The sequence below is a fragment of the Meriones unguiculatus genome, chromosome 3, assembly GCF_030254825.1.
Source record: "Meriones unguiculatus strain TT.TT164.6M chromosome 3, Bangor_MerUng_6.1, whole genome shotgun sequence".
NCBI lineage: Eukaryota > Metazoa > Chordata > Mammalia > Rodentia > Muridae > Meriones > Meriones unguiculatus.
This window is the reverse complement of record NC_083351.1, coordinates 161,927,853-161,950,121: the sequence shown is the minus strand read 5'-3', so window position 1 is coordinate 161,950,121 and position 22,269 is coordinate 161,927,853. Positions and strand designations below refer to the sequence as shown.

The 22,269-nt window shown below is 38.6% G+C and overlaps 1 protein-coding gene across 1 annotated transcript; it reads right to left on the bottom strand.

Annotated features, from left to right (window-relative positions):
- Nucleotides 1-19,711: 19,711 nt before the first annotated feature.
- On the bottom strand, nt 19,712-20,890 carry Cabs1 (calcium binding protein, spermatid associated 1). Its single transcript, XM_021627310.1, has one exon. The coding sequence runs from the start codon at nt 20,888-20,890 to the stop codon at nt 19,712-19,714; it is 1,179 nt and encodes a 392-aa protein (XP_021482985.1).
- Nucleotides 20,891-22,269: the final 1,379 nt, after the last annotated feature.

Below are 22,269 nucleotides of genomic sequence, written 5' to 3'. Positions count from 1 at the left end.
CAGGCTGGCCTTAAACTCATAGAGATCTGCCAGCCTCTGCCTCCCCAGTTGCTGAGATTACAGGTGTGTGCCACCATGCCTTTCTACATATTTGTTCTCTTAATAGAAAATTATTTGCTTTTTCTGATCATTATTGCTTGGTATTTTACAAAAATTTATCCATCGTTTCTTTTATAAAATTACTTATAGTTATTTACTTTTGACTGTCTTATTTCTGTCTTTGTTAATGACCTTTGAGGAGTAGTAAATTAGTAATGTATTTAGATTGCTATGTTCTTGGAACTGAAGGAACTTTGTGAAATCATTTGTGTGAATTGTTTCAGAAGTACTTGAGATTGGAACCTAAGGCCTTGCACAGGGTTACAAAGTATTTTACCATGGGGTATATACACTACCTTATCATATTGGTTGCTCTGAAATACCTATAAAAATGATCTACAGAGCAAGTAGTACAAAGTTTTAAGTAGTTCTTGAAAAATATCACTTCAAATGAAGAAATAGCATTTAACATAGTCGTAAAGAGAATGTATGTGGACCTGAAGAAAGTTAGCACTCTTCTCTATAAATTTAAATACACATACCCTTTTAGATTATGATATATTAGAAAGCACTGGTGCATTTGTACCTCTTCATTGTAGCTATTATCATGATGATAATTTTATATACAACCAACTCTGCACATCTGCACATTCTGTTTCTGTGGGTTCTAGAGTTGTAGATTTTTAAGTATTTAGACAAAGACTTTCTTCTTGTCTTTATCCTCTGAGTAGCAGCACATTTATTCTCAAAGTACTTATTCTATGTTAGATTTTAAAAATGATGTGACCTGAGAGCTTACTCCCTGGGGACTAGCTTTCATAGTGGTGTCCAAGCTTCTAAGGAAGGGGAGCAACCAACAGTCTTACCTAGCTAAGATGCCTATGAACCACAACAATGATTAACAAGCCACGGTAACTCAGACTGTACAATAGTGCTAAACATACTTTGTAACCAAGAGTCGTCTACTTGGACTTATAAGGCCCACTCACAAGAGGGCAATAATGCCTCAGACTGGAAATCTAGCCAACTACCCGAGGGTAGAAAAGTCAGGATCTTGGAGGAGAACCTACAACAATCACCTTATCAAATCACAGTAATCCCCAACTACATGTTTAATATTTATTGCTCTACACATATATAAGTGCAGTTCTCACCTCCCCTCAAAGAAATTTCTCTTTTCAGCTGATGGAGAACATTACAGAAAACCAAATGGATCAAAATGCAGAGAACAATAGGCTATGAGTTTCCCAGTCCCATCTGAAACATATACAGCACAACTCCTATGCCTAAGACTCAGGGATCATTGGGAAAAAGGAAGAAGAAAGAAGAGATTGGGACTCTTAGAAATATCAGAGAAGTTCTACTCATGGCATTCACCAACATGGCTGTCTAAAAAAGACCTGGGAAAGGATGATATCAAGTCATTTTAACATGGAAGGTGAAAGCTCATGAAGCCTCACTCCTAGACAGAGAGCTACAGACAACTAAGGACGGCTGAGAGCGGGCAAAGAGTTTTGTCCAGGGAAGAGCCTCCCGATTGGATAACCAGTCCCAAATGGTCAATCTTAAGATTGCATGCATACAAGTTAGATTACACGGACTGAGGATATTGTATTTGTATATTTAGGAATATACGTAACAAAAGTTAATGAGAAAAGAGGCCATGAATTTCAAAGAGACAGAGGAAGGGCATATGGGAAGCTTTGGCAATACTGAGGAGAAGGGTGAAAATGAATTGATAATTGTACAAAAATAGAAATTATTATTAAGAAGTAGTCTAGTAAGAATTTGAAATGTATGAGAAGAGATGTATAGTCACATAGCCACATAGCATGCCACTTTAAGAGATTTGAGTTAGGTATTGTTGGAAAGTCCTTGAATAAACTGTCCATCGATTCCAAAACAACAAGACTCATATAGTTATGTTTTATATACGTTTTAATTGTTATATAAATATAAATCATTGATATGCATGTATAAGCCTTTTAATGTGTACCTGAATTTTTTCATTTTGTCTACGTTATCAGTGTTCTGTATCAGAGGGTGATTTAACGGCTTCCTAGCATCTTACAAATACATCCGTGTGTGTAGAATCATCTGAATCTTAACATAGTATATTAGCATGCTGATTATATTGAGGTTCTCTAGGAGAACAAAGGTGTCTAAATACATGTGATCAAATGTGCCAATTGAGTTATTTTCAAAACAAGGCTAAAGAGGAAATGACACGATTCCATCCACATTCCCATATTTTGTGTAATCATAATTCATGAATGGTGATTGCAGTATGTTGATATTCAGAATCTGTGGAAACAAAACAAAATGAAATTACATTATTCAAAACATTATTCAAAAATATGTGAGTGTTTCTCTAATTGATTTAAAATAGTTAAATGCAGAGTAGAGTATACAAAGCTGGAACACTGCTGTTAAGTGCAAATGAGTTTGGAGACTGGTCTGTTATTTAAGACTGTGATCTTTAAAACATCACAACAATTCTCTCAGCTTCAGTTTTCTCATTGTTAAAGTGGGACCCAAAGATATCTAGCTCATGAGATCATTTTGAATAATTAATTAGACTTAATATAATGCACTTTATCTGACTGTTGCTGGTGCTGAACTGTATCAATATGAATTTCATCTTATACAATGGGGCTAAATATTTCCATGGATATTTAGAAGGTAGAAACTCTGTACCCAGAAATAAGTGCTATATATGGTGTTGTCCTTCTTCTGAGTACTCCTTCTGAAAGATCCTGTCACGCTGCATTAGTTTCCACGGGTTTTTATTTTGCCACTATTTATGCTCTCAATCAGTAATATTTCCTAAAATCTTTCACACTATTTTTTTGCCTTCTTAGAGTTCAGTAGGTGTGAGAAAAACATCATCTTTGCACAATGCACACATTAAAAATTTGATGAACTTTGTAGTGCAAAGTAACCAATTTGCTAAAGGTTTGATTAAAAGTAAGATTTAAAAAAAAAGTATATTTTAGTATTGGGGACAGAATGTTAAAACACACACACACACACACACACACACACACACACACACATTGAATCTTCTGTTCATTCCTTCTGTGGGAACCAACCAGCAGTACATTATAGATGGGACAGAAACTGCTAGGAGCTTAACTAGAGTTCTTTAAATACAAAGGGGAGTAAGAGCCTCTAATTCAGATAACACGCCTATTAACTGTATCCTATTCTTTGCATTGATTGTGCCAAGTAATCTCTTGTCCCACAGGCACGCGTGCACACACACACACACACACACACACACACACACACACGTTTCTGTGTATGCATGCACTCATTTAGTTAGAAAACACATTAGAAATTGTTTTACCTTGGTTTGCCATGCCTTGTATTTTGGCATATTTGTCATCTCAGACAATTGTAAAGCCTACTTGGCTGTAGTGTTGCCAGTCGTTGCAGGACTGCTAACATCCGTAGCATTTGGAGTACTGTCGCCTGCAGCAGTTGGGGCGGCACTATCTGCAGCACGTGTGGTAGTGTCGCCTGCAGCAGTTGGGGCGGCAGTATCTGCAGTGTTTGTGGTACTGTGGCCTGCAGCAGTTGGAGCGGCACTATCTGCAGCACGTGTGGTACTGTCGCCTGCAGCAGTTGGAGCAGCACTATCTGCAGCACGTGTGGTAGTGTCGCCTGCAGCAGTTGGGGCGGCAGTATCTGCAGCACGTGTGGTAGTGTCGCCTGCAGCAGTTGGGGCGGCAGTATCTGCAGTGTTTGTGGTACTGTGGCCTGCAGCAGTTGGAGCGGCACTATCTGCAGCACGTGTGGTAGTGTCGCCTGCAGCAGTTGGAGCAGCACTATCTGCAGCACGTGTGGTAGTGTCGCCTGCAGCAGTTGGGGCGGCAGTATCTGCAGCACGTGTGGTAGTGTCGCCTGCAGCAGTTGGGGCGGCAGTATCTGTCACATGTGTGCTTCTGTCACCTGTAGCAGTTGGGGTGGTGCTGTTTGAAGCAGATGGGGTGCTTTCATCTGCCTCAGATGAGGTATCATTATTCTTGGTACTTGAGATGTTCTCAGCTGCCACAGCATTTGTGGGAGCATCAGGAGGAGTGATGGAGTCAGCATCTGTATTTTTGCTGACAGAAGTAGTGGAAGCAGGTGTGATGGTAACCGTAGTTGGAGGAACAGAAGTGGATGATTTGCAATGTTGCTCCACTCGGTGATGAAGTACGGCAAAGGGAAAACGACCAAATAGTGGTCTATACTGTGAGCCTAGATGTGAAGAACAGTACTTCATGCTTCCGAGAGAGGACTGAGGTCTTCCATGAGGGAGATGGTTGCTGGTTGGCAGTTTGGGGAATGGAATTAACTGGGAACCATGAGGAAAGGAAGCATGGGCCAAATGGTTAGCTGCTTTAGAGTTCCCAGATATTTTCTCTTTAGCTTTTAGATTTTACTTCTCTTTAGCTTTTAGATTTTCAGAAGACTGGGATTTAGATGATTTAAATTTCTTTTTAGAAATGTGAGTAAGCCTCAGAGAGAAAGAATACAAACAGAACAAAACAAAAATCAACAATAGTTTTGGTCAGGATGGGATTCATAAACTGGAATCAGCCTTTAACAATTACTTCTAACTTTATGTAGTTATTCTAACTTGATTCAGTAATTAATGGAATGCTGTGCTTACCTCATATGGCTTTGAATTATGATTTTTGGCAAAATGTAAGAGAACTAAATTATGTCACTGCTGTTCTCAAATCCTAATGACTTTTATTTTTCAAGATTTTTATCAATCTTGATTATAGTAAACCAAAGGCAACAAGGTGCAATCAAGTTAAATGAGTCATGAAGACTACATATTCTGCACCTGCTCATCTCCATGCTTCCAACTGTTGGAAGATGTTGTCAGAAAAGCTGATTCTAGGGTAGCTGTGGAATAATTGCTAGAAACATATTTTTCATAATCTATCTAACTTTATGATTGGAAACTGAGGACTCTTATAAAGTAAAATATCTGATCATTCCTCAGAATTCATATGCTTTTAAAATAACAAGATGACAGATTTAAGAAATGGAAAAAAGGAAAGTAAAATAGAGAAGGAAGTTGTCAAAATTGTCATGAACTTTCCATCTGGATTTATAATTATTATTTTATTTCTTCTAAGCAGTCAGACAGCTTCGATTAGAAAGCCTGAATCTAGAAAAGTTTTTATTTTGTACCGTAGAGCTTCTTTATTATCTAGGGGTGGGGAAAATAGGAATGGGTGTGGCAGTACACCATGGTAAATATTTGCAGGTCCCACAGAGTCAGTGCAGTTCACCTCCTGCTGTGTGAATGCTGTGTGATTTAGAAATGGCAGAGTTAACATAGGATTTGAAAAATCCAGATGACTCTTTCCTTCTTCTGGAATGAAGAAGAGAAATGAATCATTGAATGAAAAGAGAAAGTAGGATACATATTTTAAGTTCACAGGAATTGTTTCTCATCAATTTATAAAGAGAGACACCTATACATCAAAGAAACATAGGCAGGTTTTGGTACTCAAGGATGGATATAATTTTACAGACCTAATCATGTCTCACTGCTATTGTAGATAAAGAACTATTTCCACAAAGACCAACTGGAGGTAAGACTTTTGTTACAAAACATCTGGTGCCCAGATGTTGATATCTATGTGATTCTTTGGCTTTCTGCCTTAATTTTTTGATTGAAAATAATAGAAAATATTTGTATGTATCGACTCCTTATCAATATTGGGTTTCTATTATGATTGAAAATGTGAAAGAAAAGCAGAAGTATGAAACTTACTCTTTTGTTTATTCTTCTGCGTGCGTCAGCAGGCTAAATTGAGATAGAAACAAATATAAAATTAGATAAGTGTGCATAACATGAGAGTGTTCTATGAGGGTGTAAACATGTTTGCATTACTGCTCACATAACAGAATACAGTCTTTTTTATGTCATCATTAAACTTGAGAGAACCGTTGCCAGGTGAAAGGGTAGACAGGTCATTCTCCAAGCACGAGCTGATTAACTGGGTCTTCTAGAGTGGGAGGGGTCTGCTTGCACAGTCACACAGGTATGATGGGAAGTTTTCTATAGTTTCAGGGTTAGTGGTTCTCCACCTTCCTAAGACTGTGAGCCTTTAATACATTTCTTCATGTTGTGGTGACCCCCAACCATAAAAGATTTTTTTTTCTGTTTCTTAACTGTAATTTTCTGCTGTTATGGATCATAATGTAAATATTTCTGGAGATAGAGGTTTACCATAGGGGTCTCAGCCCACAGGTTGAGAACCACTGGTCTAGGTGGTGTTAGATTTGGTGACCTTTTATCCTGTGTCCCATCCACTCATGTGCTAAGCCTAGAGGCTGTTATTGAAGCAATAGGTTCACTAGCTCATTCGAAAGGCAACCTGTCAGAAATCCAAAGAAGCTCCAAAAGAGGGTCCCTCAGAGGATGGGAAACAGCCATTGCTGCATTGTAACACAGAGCCACAGAGGAATATGCCTTCCGTGGAGAAGGCCTACAGTTCATGAAACTGTCAATCCAACACCCCTCATCTCAAAGGGGACAAGAGATAGTTTATTTTTGGGCTACATATGAGTAGTCATAGCCAGTAGTCACAGATTCGAGTTGCTCCAAATTACAGGTTCTCATGTGGCAAAAAAATGTCATAAAGTTTTTATGGTGACAAAACAAAGAAAGTTACAGATCTAGAAGCACTTTTCAAATGATAAGTTGGTGGAAACCACAGGTGGTCAGAGTACAGTAAACGTGAACTCTTTCTTATGGCCAGAGAGGCTATCTGATGATATCAGCCTTTTGATTGTTAGTATGTTCCAAAAGGTTTTACCACTTAGCCATACACAGAATATACAAATAATAGCTGTGAAGGGGGCCAAAGAGGACCAAGATAAGTTGTAATTAGGCTCTGGACCTGTAACATTGCTACCTCTCCACAACCGTTGAAGTTACCATTAATCGGTGTTCCAGAAGCTGCAGTGGAGTGTGGTTCTTTGTCGGGTTGTATTTGCAGCAGTAAATCTTAAATGAGGTGCTGAAGTAACCAAACTAACACCATATATTGCCTTCTTCTTGCTCTGATTCTACTTTGACCTAACTCTGCTTTTCAGCCCCAGTCCTCTGAGCAGTCTCATCGCCTCTACATTTGAGATTTTTCTGGATCCTGACAATGGCCAGATGTAGAACCAAAACAAGTTACCGGCTTCCCCAGACTACAGCCTACAATAATGTCATTGTGGTTTCTTTTTCCTTTCATACACAGGTACCCCTGAGCTTTCATGTTAAGAGTTCTTTAAGGCCAGAGCCTGCTCTTAATTGATGGCTAATAAAGGACTCCATTTTGGCTTTATATGGCCTGAACTATAACAGCATCTTTCATTTTTACGATACCATAAGTTGATTAGGTAATGGTATTTGGGTAAACAAATCTAAAACTCTTATAGGATTCTAAGGACATCTCCATGGTTAGGGAATTATTATCACACCTAGAGTTTCTTTGCTTAGTTGATCCACATGAAAATATTTCATAGCTTACAATCTTATGGTGTTTCCTTTAAGAATTTAATTAACTAGTATATTTGTGTGCATGTATCTATGCCCATGTGCATGGGTAATCCAGAGGGTGCATGTGTGTGTAATGTGCACTAGTATCAGAGGATGATTTCTCATGTTAGTTGTCTGGTGTCTTTCACCTTTTGTTTGAGACAGGGTCTCTCAATAGCCTGGAAACGTCTCATTTAGGCAGAGCCATCCGGCAATGGAGTGCCAGGAACCTTCCACTTCCACTCCCCCTCTTACAGAACTGGGATTACAGGAGTGTGCTGCTCCTTCTGGCATGTTATATGGGTTCTGAGCATCTAAACTGGGGCCCGCATGCTTGTGAGGCAGAGTATTCACTGATGAGTTATCTCCCTGGTCTTCAACATTTCTCCTTTTGAAGAAACTACAGGGACTAAATTTTATGTAGGAGTTCTGTTGGAGAAGTAGAATCTGTCTGCATACCCTATTTAGAATTTTAAACACTATAGTGTTATGCTTACACACCTTTAGAATTCAAGAAACCACTCATATTTGAGACAAAGTGGAAAACATTACATTTGCGTTCTCACGGTGACAGAAAGCCTGGAGCGAAGCTTAAATGAGGTCATTAGACAGAAATTAACCATCTGTGGATTCAACAAGCTGTATGTGGACTTTGTGATGAGTAGCAGGAGAGTATGTATTCTACACTTACTGATAAGCAAGCATTCAAGGTCAAGATGACAACAAACAGAGCCTTCATCTTGTTGAAGAGTCCCCTAGGACAAGACAGAAGGATTCAAGTCATTGGCAATGAGACAAATACAAATGTACTAGCTGTATAATATTAGCCAAAGAAAAAGTCATTTATGTCTAATTGGCATACCTACAGCCTATATACATTTATCATATAAAATGAATTTATCAACTTGTAAAAAAAATATTGAGTCTAAGTTAAATAAGAAAAATTCAAGAATTGGGAATTAAAAAAAAAAAAAACAAACCAGTGTATGGAAAACCTAGAAAAAAGTCTCTTGTTTTATTGTCCGCAATTCACATATTGAATTAATCCTTGGAGCTATGATTTTGTAGTTACTAGACAGTTATTTGAAAGAGATTCCTTAAGTAAGCAAGCAGGGAATGTGAGGAAATGTGGTAATGTAGGCATTCTGTCACCGAAGGTCTGTTTCTGTTGAAGTAGTCTTGCAAAGCTGATGACAGGATCCAGGAGGAACACTTCACACTTTCAACCGTAACCTAAACATCTTAGTGTCAGCACATTACCCAAATGGAAAAACCCCAAAGACATTCATTCCAGCACTGGAATGGGAAAAATGGGAGCACTGATGGTTGTGTGCCCCTATTTTTAGAAATTTTAAAAACGCAGCATTAAATGTCTCACTAACACACTGTGCTTGACTTTTCTGAGTATAAGAAAGGAAAGTATAAACAAACATGAAAACATGTGGCTTGAGGAATGATTGGTATCAATTTTTTTTGTTGTAAAAATTTTGTAGTCTTTGGTTGATTTAATAATTTAAACACAAAGCGTTATGAAAATTCCATTGAAATTACCTTCAGCCTCCATTTTTTGTATATACTTAAATCACTAAACAAAATTCTGTTAGTTTGTATCTGAAGACTATATGTAAAGTTAAAAATATGAAAGGTTTGTGCTCATTCTGCTACCTCTCTTACATTTACTGTCTACATGTACTTTTGAAAGTTTTAATTTCCATTATGATCATGATTCTGAGATTCTCTTAACCTAGCCAAATACAAAAACTCTGCAATTTTCCAAATGTAGTTATTTAAAGCTTGTTATAAAATATATAATATACTTCCTAATTTCATAACCACACAAGGCACTTCTTACGAATCAACCTTTTTTGTTTTTGCCAGCATTTACTTAGTCAATTCTTTTCCTAAAGGCAAAAAGTGACAAAAGAAACTTCTAACATTTATGTTAGAACAACTTTACTGGGGGAAAAAAACAAAACAAAACAAAACAAAAACAAAAAACAATGAACTTTTAACAGTGACTTTATTCTATTGGTTATGTCTTTGTAATTATGAGGGAAAGCCTCCTGACAAAAGTTGGCTGAGTTATCATATCCTAGTCAAGTTACCAAATTTATCAGAGGGTGATTTTTATAACTTTTAAAATGAAGTGATTATCTTGTGGAATGGTCAGATTTGAATGCTCCAAGAACAACAGAAAACTCAATTAATGAGTGATCCTGTATTATGTGAAACAGTTGTAGTAGCAAGTAAAATATGAGACATAATTTGCTATTTCCTTGCTTTTTTATTTTTATAATAAACAAGGTAAAAAGAATGGAAGCAATTAACTGATTAAAAAGGAGCAAACCCAATGATTTCTTGTATAACTTAGAAACACTGTACTGTCAGCAAGAACATTTTAATTTTTATAGGAAAAAAATGTAAAATGTTAGCTCATGTCTTTAAAGCTCATATGAAAGTTTCTTCACATTCCAGACAGCAAGCAGTGTTCATCTCTATTATTATTTAACAAAAGTGAATACAATTTATAGGTGACAACTTGTTGAGGTGTGTCCCTAAAAAAGTTAAAAAGCAGCAAATCAAGGAATCCAATTAAAAAATGGGGTACAGAGCTAAACAGAGAATTCTCAGTAGAGGAATACAGAATGGCAGAGAAACACTTAAAGAGATGCTCAACGTCATTAGCCATTAGGGAAATGCAAATCAAAACGACCCTGAGATTTCACCTGACACCCACCAGAATGGCTAAGATCAAAAACTCAAGTGACAACACATGCTGGAGAGGTTGTGGAGAAAGGGGAACCCTCCTCCACTGCTGGTGGGAATGCAAACTTGTACAACCACTTTGGAAATCAGTCTGGTGCTTTCTCAGACAATTAGGAATAGCGCTACCTCAAGATCCAGCTATACCACTGCTAGGTATATACCCAAAAGAGGCTCAAGTACACAACAAGGACATTTCCTCAACCATGTTTGTAGCAGCTTTATTTATATAGCCAGAACCTGGAAACAATCCAGATGTCCCTCAGTTGAGGAATGGATACAGAAATTGTGGTACTTTTACACAATGGAATACTACTCAGCAATTAAAAATGAGGAAATCATAAAATTAGCAGGCAAATGGTGGGACCTAGAAATGATCATCCTGAGTGAGGTATCCCAGGAGCAGAGAGACACACATGGTATATACTCATTCATATAGTCCTATAAGATAGGATAAATATACTAAAATTTATCCACCTAAAGAAGATAAACAAGAAAGAGGTCCCAGGGTACAATTATCAATCCTCACTTAGAAAGACAAATGGGATGGACATTGGATGTAGGAGCAAACAAGTAACAGGACGGGAGCCTACCACAGAGGGCCTCTGAAAGACTCTACCTAGCAGTGTATCAAAACAGAAATTAAGACTCATAACCAAACCTCTGGCAGAATGCAGGGAACCAAAAAAAAAAAAAAAAAAAAAAAAAAAAAAGAAAAAATGGGGGGGGAGTTAATATGACATGGAGAGGACAGGAGCGCCACAAGGACCAAATATATCTGGGCACAGGGGTCTTTTATGAGACTCTTTCTCCAAACAAGGACCATGTATGGATGCAACCTAAAGCCCCTGCTCAGATCCAAGTAGCTCAGTATCCAAGTGGGTACCCTAATAAGGGGAACAGGGACTGTTTCTGACATGAACTCGATGGCAGGCTCTTTGATCTCTTTCCCCCCACCCCCGGGAGAAGCAGCCTTGCTAGGCCACAGAGGAGGACACCTGATAAACCAGTATCATCAGATGGAAGGGGAGGAGGTTCTCCCTCATCAGTGGACTTGGAAAGGGGCAGGGAGGAGATGAGGGTGGGAGGGAAAGAGAGAGTGGGATACAGCAGGGATACAAAGTTAACAAACTGTAACGAATATTAAAAAATAAATAAAATAAAATGAAATTGATGACCTTAAAACCTTATAGAAAGCAAGGTTTGACATTTTACAGTATTTTTTATTATTTATAAACTAGATATAATCAAAGTCTAAAAAAGGCTGACTGCGAAGCCTCTGAAATGTGAAAGAATGACAACTTACCAAGTAGTTCTGTTTCCCTCTTGGCCAGTTGTGTCAGCTTCCCCAGTGTCTGCAGTCTGGAGGCTTCAGAAAGAAGACAGGCTATGCTTGCCTAATGAAGGGTTTCTTTTCTCTTTTATCCCTTCTATATTGCTAGGCAAAATATTATTTTAATTATTATTTTACCATTTGCTTCCAGGCTAATCCAAATTATTTCCTGCAACACAGGGAGTGGTATAGTTGACCTTTGTCTTTTTCTTTCTTATTATGCGTGTGTACCAGAAAATGTGAGCCTTGTTGATGGTAATTTAAACACTGGACATTGGTCAATCCCTTTCTCTCATTGGAGATATTTTCTTAATATTTTACTGCAAAACAGTAATTAGTACAACTGCCCTACAAATCTAGACATAATGAATATTCAGGTATTTAACTCTGGCAAAAAGAAGCGTGCTACATTGGGGTTTTGGGGTCCACAGTAGCACACACCCTTTTACATGCCTGAGGGGAGCAGGGGCTGACTCTGACATGGACTCTGTTGTCTGCTTCGTGATCACTTCCATCAGGAGAAGCAGCCTTGCCAGGCTACAGAAGAAGAGGATGCAGGCATTCCTGATGAGACTTGATAGGCTAAGGCCAGATGGTAGGGGAGGAGGGCTCCCTCTTTCTGTGGACTAGGGGAGGGAATGAGGGAAGAGGATGGGAGAGTGGGACCTGGAGGAGAGAAGGGATTTATAAATTTAAAAAAAATAAATTTATATATAAAAAAGAGAGAGCATGGTAATGCGGACTGTGAGCCATCAGGGAATATGTAACAATGCTCACCTCTTAGCTGTGCATCTTTAGCTTTTCAAGGTAAAACAATTTTTCATAATTAGTTTTCAGGGTTATAAAATTACTCTAGCTTTAACATTATTGACATTCCAGGGCATTCCAGGCTCCCCTCAGGCATGTAAAAGGGTGTGTGCTACTGTGGACCCCAAAACCCCAATGTAGCACGCTTCTTTTTGCCAGAGTTAAATACCTGAATATTCATTAGGTCTAGATTTGTAGGGCAGTTGTACTAATTTGTAGGGCAGTTGGCTTTTTTTATTGACAGGAAAAAAAAGTGAGAAAAATAATGATAGCAATTATCTCCACAACCTCTTTACAACTTGATTCATAATTATCCCTTATAATAGACTTTTACATCCTGCTCACAAACATGTGCTAGGTATTGAATAATACGAAACGAGAGCCTTTGAGAGAGTTTGACCTTTGTTCTCTTTGATGTTTGACCTTTGATGTTAGTACATATTAATTTCATGGAGATGTCAATCATCAGCAGAAACATTTTCCTGGAAGGTCTCCTGGTGGATGACAGAGGTTCTATGCCTTTTGTTCAAGAAGAGCATATCCGCTTGGCATCACTGCAGACTATAAAGAATCAGAGCATAGGGAAGAACCATCATACTGTTTATCTGAAAGGTGAGATGGAGGCTACTAGACAGAGTGTCTCCTCCACTGTTAGCTTTTGAATTTATGCATAGCTTTAAAACACTTCTTAAAAGGTCACCGGGATGAGAACAATCTAATATGGAACTGAGATGTCATCCCAGACATGGCTTTGTACGGACTTTCTGCATTTGAAGTGACTGTGACTTGGTACAATGAATGACTAGGCATTTGCAGAATCCAGCCTTCGAACCTTATGTTGGTGTGCACAGTTCTTTCCCTTGGACCAAGATATCTTAAGTGTGTTTAACTTCTGTTGAGATAATTATCGTTTATAGTGAATAAATTGTAGGCTCTCTGTCATTATCAGCCAGTCAGTGCATTAGTGCCAGTGAAATTAGCTCACGTGTATGAACCAGTAGCTATATATGACATTTTAACTCTATCTATATATGGTGTGGGATTAATTTTATGTGTCAAGTAGTCTATTGTTTTGCTAAATAGTGGCCCCTAGGTTACTATGAAGACTTTTTAAAATGATTGATTATCATTTACAAAGTGTTTAACTAGGATGAACATCATAATGTGGATGGGTTTAAGGATAAAAATAAAGTTTCTAGAAGAAAGGAATTGTAACACAGACTATAATACAGAACTAGAACTCTGTCAATTTCTTACTTATTGGCAGTCCCTATAGACTTTAGACTCAATTCTGCAGCAACAGCTCTTACTTGGATTTCTAGATAGTCTCTTCCTCTCTTTCAGTGTGTGTCTGTCTCTGTCTTTCTCTGTCTCATTGTATTTTAGTGTGTTGCTTCTCTACAGAGTTTACTCTGGCACAGAAATGGATGTAAAATCATCAAATCACATTATAAAATGTCACATTACTTGATAGGCATGCTGGGGTTGGCTACCCAGAGGCTATTTAAGCTGTGGGCTGGCTTTCCCCAGGGTCAGATGATTGTTCAAGGTTCCTGAATAAACTGCATTGAAAAAAAAAAATCTTGGGATTTAAAAAGTTTATAGGAATGGGGACAGATTAATTCCTATGGTCTTTAAAATGTAAAGATATTTTTATTTTCAAGACTTAATCCTTTTTTTTTTTCAAAATAATTTATTTAGTTTTATTTTATGGGCATTAGTGTGAAGAGTGTGTCAGATCCTTTGGAATTAGGGTCACAGAGAGCTGTGAGCTGCAGTGTGGGTGCCAGGAGTTGATCCTGGGTCCTCTGGAAGAGCAGGCGGTGCTCTTAACCATTGAGCCATCTCTCTAGGTAAAAACATTTTATATAACAAAAAAAATTCAGATTTGCTGGGTATGCAAAATGAGACAAAGGAGGAAGGTGAATGAATCCCCAGTTCCTGTACTGAGCATCTCTGCAGATATTGTCTTTCATTGAGAGAATCCCAAGTAGGGTAAAAATGAGAGAGGGCCATTCCCCTCTCAACTTCAATGTAGATATCTGTTACGCTTGTGATTCGTGATGCAGTCAAAATAACATATCAGCAGTACAAAAAGCATTCAGTGTCTCTCCTAGGTATTTGTGCTCCTGCTTTTTGTAGTCTCTTTCTCTGCCTCACTGCTGGAGTTACAAGTGGTGTCTACCTCACTTAAATCATAAATGTGTGCACATGTGTGAAAAAAGAAGGGCTGTATGACCACAGAAATATATGACAGTTAATTTTATAGCAGATAGGAGCTAGAAACTCAATGAAAAATGGTAGAGGTCAATTATCTATTACAACAGTGTTAATTTTATGGGGACCCAAATTCTCATTTCCTCATTCACAACCCTCTGTTATATTGAAGACCAGCTTCAATATTCAACTGGGGAGACTCATGCGGAGTGTAGAACCGGCTGCTGGATGTTGACCCAAAGGACTTTTTCTGAGGGTAATTTTTCAGGGCATAATTGATAGTTACAAACCTTGGCTTCCCCTGAGAGTGGCAAACTGAGGGGCCAGAATTAAATTGCTGGTGTCAGCTAGTGCTGGTAGCTTCCTGGCATGGGCTTCTACCTATTATGGTAAGTGTGGGCTAGGCTGTTAGCTCTAGCGTGAGATGTTCACTGGTATTGGCAAAGCATGTAAGAAGAAAAAAAAAAAAAGAAGAAGAAGAGAAAAAGATCACACATACTTACACTTGATGAGGAAGTAAGACAGAGTCCAGCAGGCAGATTCCAATAAGCTTCTTCTCTTTATTTAACTTCTCTTTTTTTAGCTTCTCTTATGTATTCTTTTCCAAACTTCTCTAACTTCACATGTAACACACACGCATACATACATATCTGTGTGCACATGCATACATATGTGCACACACATGAACTAGTTCATACAAACACACACCACACAAAATAGCTAGGCTTGCTCTAACTGCCTTATATATTTTCACTGTTGAAATTCTAATTTTAAGTCAGATGTTGACAGATAGGACAATTATAGAGCTTTTATTACAGGACAGGCATGACTTTTAACTCACTTTAGGTCTTCATAATGACACTGATGAGGAAGTTTCTACTTCAAAGAAAAGTTTCCCCTCACTCTGAAACTTTATTGGAAGTCTATAAGATGTGTGGTCTTAAACACTTCTCAGGAAGATAAAGCAACAGGTGAGACAGGGAGAGAGAAACAAATTGGGGATTAAAGAATGAAAGAGAGCCAGGCATGTAGAACATGCTTCTAATCCCAGCACTCAGGAGGCAGAGGCAGGTGGATCTCTGAGTTTGAGGCCAGCCTAGTTCACTGCACAGAGAAACCCAGTCTCAAAAAAACAAAAAAGAAAACAAAGAATGAAACAGAGATTTGATTCCAAACTGTATGAAACAGGAGAGTATGGCATATCTATTGAGCGTTCACACTTCACAAGACACCTTTGAACAACTGCAATTGGCCATTGGTCTAAGGAAACCATGGTAGTAACTGCCAAAGCCCACCTCTGCAGACATGGTATGACACCAAAGCCCATGTTTAGTCTTATGAACTATTTGAGCAATGACTAATCTCACCAGCTAAGCATGCACAACTGTCATCCTCTATTTGAACTGCCAATCCCCTGTTTAAGTTTTCTTGTAACTCAGTCTCACTTGGTCTTGCATTCTAGTAATTAATTATGCCCCTAAGCACTCATCTCTAAAGTCCATGATTCCCCTCTGTCATAAAGAGAGCATCCGAACTCAGTATGAGACATGGTCCTTACAATGTCTTCCTCTGCCTACAACCCACGTGGTCTTCTGAATTCCAAGCCTCACTCCATAGAAAGTAAATTCCATGACAGCAAAGACCCAAACCTAGGTACCTAGCACATAGTACATACTTAAGAGTGTTGGGAACCTTGCAAGGGGAACAGCAAAGCAGCTCTAGAACTCATAGAAAGCGGCCTACTGCTTAGCAGACTCTCTTAGACAGGGCCTCTCAGGGAATCTGGAGCTTACCAGTTGGTTAAGTGGCTATCCAGACATCTGCCTGTGCATGCCCTCTCTCCCCTGCCCTAGTACTGGGCACACAAACATTATTGGCTTTTTACATGGGTGCTGGAAATCTGAGCTCATATCTTCATACCTGTGCAGCAGGTGCTTCACACGCCTTCAAATGGTCAGTTGTCAGATGCTTAAACATAGTATGCAATAACATTTTTTTTCAGTTTTTAAAACACTTTGTTAATTCTCCGTGAGTTTCACCCCAGTCCCGCTCCGCCGCTCATCTTCTTGTTCCCTCATATCTGCCCTTCACCCTTGCAACACCCCGAAAATAAAACACACACACACACACACACACACACACACACACACACACACACCAAAAACCAGCACAGAGAACATCTCACTGTGGAAGCTGTAGTACGTCCCAGTGTAGTCCACAGCATACCCCTCTGTCTACACATCTTCACTGCAAATGTTCATTGCAGTGTGCCGCTGGTCTGATTTAGGTCTCTGGGTTCTGTGACATCAATATTGGATCCTCATCAGGACTCCTCCCCGGTTATCCTGTCCTTGCCCTGTGACATGGAGTTCCTGCAGCTTTGGATCAGCAGGACTGGCCCTTTCATACGGTTTCATCCCAACCCTTTACAGATGCTATAGATTTTGAGGTGCACCAACTCAGAGCCCTGGATCTGGGCCTGGCTAGTAGCTAAGCTGGTCAGTGAGCCAACTCTCCCTTATCCACACCATCAGCACAAGTTCTCCAGCACTGCTGTAGCTAGGTCACCCAATGCTGCCATGAACCACAGGCAGGGTCAGCTCTCCTCCTTTCCTGCCCCCACGACCAGCCCACCAACACCCATGCCTCTAGAGCTAGCTCCACTGTGCTGTCCAGTCAAGCTGCAAGGGCCATTCTTTCATGAACTGCTGTCTGTTAGGGGTTAGGCCAGCTCACCTGTGCCTTCACTATCATGGCCAGCTCTACTGCGTTGCTCAGGAGAGGTGCAGGCCCAGCTCTTTGACTACTGCAGGTGACAAAGTGCGTTAGCTCCCTGCCGCCCCCCACCTCACCACAGAGGGGTGGTGAGGCCACACTCTTGCCCTGGGGCAGATCTCCTGGCACCCCTTCCACTAGTGCCAGCTCTAAAGTGTTGCCAGTATAGGAGGGCCTGTATTTTTCTTATTTTTGAAAATAATTCACCCTGCCCTTTCTTCTGTCAAACCCTCTTACATACTTTTTTTTTTTTCTTTTTACTCTCATTCAAATTCATGTGCTCTTTTTCATTGTTACAGACCTACATGTATAGGTACATACATATATATTCCTAAATACACCCAGCTCAGTCTGTATAATTGTGTGTTAACAGGGGTGACCATTTGGTATGGTACAACCAACTGGTGTGCTCTTCCATGGGGAAGATCATTTCTCCCCCCTCAGCATTTAGTTGCCTGTAGTTCTTTGTGTAGGGTTGAGGCCTCATGGTGGGCTTTTCCTGTCCACTCAGAAATGTCTCCTGCTGTGATTCTTGTTGCAGTTCATGCTTTGGCAGTCACGTTGGTGAGACTTCCTGGGTGTTTCTCTTTGGGAACTACTTACATAACAAGGATAATACTCTTTTTGTTGCCAAAATATAATGCAATTTTCTTCAAGTTATTTGTTTGGGATTATATATTAATTATTTTTTTATATACTTTTGACTATTCATTGTGTCAAATATGTTAATCTTTCATTTTATATTTTGTTGTTTTATACTTATTTGGATTTATGACCTCATTTGGGGAAATATAATTTTTTTCAAGTTTTAGAATATATTTTAAACAGTATTCCAATTTATTTTTTCCCCAGGTACATGATTGTTTGAGAGAAAGTAATCATGACAGCCATAACCTCAAGTATTCTTTGTCTTATATTAAATGTTTGTATTTTAATGTTTTTTTTTTGTTTAAACACAGTATTATTTATCCTAGGCCAAAGTCTATTTAAATGCCCCCTCTCAGGTATGATATTTGCTATTTATGCAGTTTTGGCTTGTTTTAATTTCTTTACTTTTATTAAAATGAAATTATGGATTTTTTAAATTAAATTTTTATTTTTTTAATATTAGTTACAGTTTAATAACTTTGTATCCCAGCTGTATCCTGCTCCCTCATTCCCTCCCAATCTCACCTTTTCTCCCTCATCTTCTCCCTACTGCTTTCCAAGTCCACTGATAGGGGAGTACTTCCTCCCCTTTGATCTGACCTTAGCTTATCAGGAAAATTATGGATTTTTTATAAAAGATCTATTTCTATTTTTGTTTAAGCAACAAATCTTAATTTTTCTTGTATAACTTTCTGTACCAGAATATCAAATATATCACACACACAGTAAATCAGTTGCTGCCAGAATGATTTATTGAGGAGAATCAGCACAGTGACAACAGAAACACTTGAAAAGTCTATCAGAAAAGAATGGAGATATGAATCCTTGAATTGCTATCCAACAGCCTAAGAAGAGTACAATATTCAGCGTTTAAGATCTGAAAGAAATGACAGAAAATTCAGGATATAAATCTTAACAGGAAGAATATTATATGAGTTCATATTTATGTATTATTTTTCAACTGAATACATATATAAAACTAAAATTTTGTTTTAGATAGCATCAAATATGAGACAAGAAGTATGTCTGATTTCTTATGTTGCACATGGATGTTAAATAATTGCAAGGAAGCTTGAATTGTTCATGAGGGTTTCAAATATATATATTATAACTGAAGAGAATCACATTTGTGATATTAAGAAGAAAATGTTTAGAGTAAGAGTTTCAGAAAACTTTTTAAGGCTTCAAAAATTTTTAGATGTTACTTGATTTTCTTTATGTCCTTAATTTCACTAAATTATAATATTTGGGATTAACATATCATTAAACATTGCAAGAAATGGGCTTCTTTACTGCTTGCCCTATTCATTGCCCTAAAATCTAGTATGGAATCTTTTAAGTGAGTCGTTACATAACTAAAACTGTGATACCTAGGAAACATTGAGATTATTGGTTTTAAAATTACCAGTGAATATATTTTGCTGTGTGACCTCTGTCTATGAGCATCTGTATTCTCTATATCTAATACTTACCTTAAATCCCACGTTCTTTTTTCTGTTTTTTCTTTTAAAGATTTTTCTTGTTGAGTGGCTTCTTAGACATTAAGACTATCTTTTAATCCATTGTGCTGTTCTAGGTGGCTGGTTTTACATCATAAGTTCATCCGGATCTTCCTTTAGCAGTTTGAAGATGCCGGAGTCAGTAGTAGAAAGATCCTCCTTGAGTTTAGGGGTATCTACCACAGAGGTCGCTGAAGGAAATTCCTCTGTGATCTCCTTTACTAAGTCTGTTGTATCATTTTCAGGCAAATCTCCTTCTGTTTTATCATCTGGCTCCTGCAAGACACTATCGGTTTCTAAGGCAGGTACAATGAAGTCATATCTGGATTCAACAGCAGTAAGCAAAACAGAATGGGACTCTGCCTCATTTGCATTCTCTTTCTCCATCCAAGTATCAACTCCATCAGCCGATTCCTCATCAGTTAAAGTATCTTCTGGGATATCTTTGGCTTTTTCAGCAGAGTTAGTAAGTTCAAACACAGTGATAAATTTTTCCTCTTCTGAGTCACTTAATTTAGTCACAGCTTTGGGGCTATCTTCTGAAACAATCAAGTCAATTTCAGTTACGTTCTCTTCTGCAACTTTGGTTATATCTGGGGTGGTGGTGACCTCTTTCTCAGTAGGGGGAGAGATTTCAGACTCAGGGCTAATGGAGTCAATGTCCTGGGCAGCTCCATTGTCAGGTAAGAAAGAACTGATTGAGGAACTAACCTCAGTTTTGGTGTTTTCATCTGGAAGTGCAGAGGTGTCCTCTGCATCAACAGCGCTTTCCTCTATTGTGCCAGAGAGCTCAGTAGTGGATAGGACTTCTTTGTCTCCTGTGTCAATGGTAGGTGAATAGATGTCTTCTTTTGTCATGTTACTGGAAAAATCTAGTAAAGAAACAGTACCAACTGGGGATGAGATGTTTCCAGTTTTCACTGGAATGAAATTTTCAGTAATCAACTCCTTAGGTTTGGAGTTTGTAGTTTCAGTTGGAGGAGTCGTTTCTTTCTCTGGAAGAGTGGTTGACTTCAGACTGGCCTCAATATCATCTTCTAATTTGAATTTTTCCTTTGTAGGTGTGAGCTTGTTGGCTGTAGCTGAGAAATCACCATCTGGTGTACAGTCATTCACGGAAGTGATGTGGTCTCCCTCAGAAGTAATAGTTGTTTCTGATTTAGGAATGGTAGTGTCAGCCCCAAAGAAAATATCTGCTTCTGTTGGCGTCTTAGTGCTCTCTCTTGGGGGATGAGAATAAATTTTCGGTGATCCATCATCAGCCATGGGGCACAGGGACACTGAGCGCTCTCACAGGTCTTCCCTCTGGGCTTAGTGGCATCCCTGGGTTGGTGAGTAGTGATCAGTACAGTGACTAAAGCACTGGTCATCATGGGGATTGTTACATCAATCACCCAGGTAATGACAAGGGCTCAGCTTGGGGGCTGTCTCTTGGCTATCATTGGGCATGTATTAGAATGAATATTAACATTAAAAGAAAGGATGTGGGGCTCTGATCATAAAATAAAAATCCATGCTAAATATTTTAGTTTTAGAAAACCTGGGATTTACCATATCTCTGCTTACAAATACATGCCTTCTGACACGGAGCTCATGCCCTTTGACACAGACATACTCAAGCTTGGTACTTTGTGGTTTAGTGTGGTCAGTGATGGAAACTCTGAATGATTAAAAGCTATCAGCATCTTTTTGAAATAAACTATTTTACAAGTAAGTGATGGTGTGTTTTATGCTCTTCTCTGAGATTCATAGTGCTTAAATATCTAAATTTAAAAGTGCTTTGACAGTAAACAAAAATAAAGAAGCTAATTATGTAGCAGAGACTAGTCAGTTCTTTTCTTTTGAGAGGAAAAAATTATCATGGCACAATTGACTTTAATGTTTATCGTATTAGATTAAGGGGAGAGAAAGTCAATGTCAACATTTAAAGTCCAGTCTCTTGTCCCATGGATCAGAGAAAATAGAAGTTTCAGACTCACACACATTAATTGTGAAAAACTTCTAGGGTATTAGCTTGAGTGTTTGTCTAAATCCAAGGACAAAATAATTTTTGCATCAACTGTGGACACAGAGCTCACAGCTTCCTCTCAGTTAATTGGCATGGCATAGATATGATACCAGGCTCTATAGACACACAAGAATAGTTTTGACAGTACACATTTTAAAAACATGAATAATTTCTCCAGAAATTCTTTTGTACTTCAGGAGGTTGTCACTGCTGTTTTTGAAAGTGGTTCTTATCTTTTTTCTTGTGTTTTTGTTGTTGCTGACCGATTGAGACAGAGGCTGTCCATATAGCCTGGGTTGTCCTTGAATTCTGATCTTCCTGCCTTGGCCTCATTAGTGAGAGGATTATAGGTGCTTATTCCATACCACACGCCAGGGTCTTTGTTGATATAGGGAATGTTGTCAGTGTTGCAGAGAAAGAAGTCGTAAGATAGTTTAAATTCGGGTTATTTGTTTTTAAATAGAAATATTATCAATTAGAGGAAGACACAGAATAAAGTCATCCTCTGAATTGGCTCATTTAATGAAAGGGTTTTTAAATATCTACTAATCATTCAGTGTTTGTGAGGGAGTCTAAACTCAGGATAAGGTATAGTATACAGAGAAGACCTCAGATCCCTTTTGGAGAAAAATATTTG

Bases quoted from the DNA above. Each gene is read 5' to 3' on its own strand.
- Cabs1 (XM_021627310.1), bottom strand. From the start codon at position 20,890: ATGGCTGATGATGGATCACCGAAAATTTATTCTCATCCCCCAAGAGAG.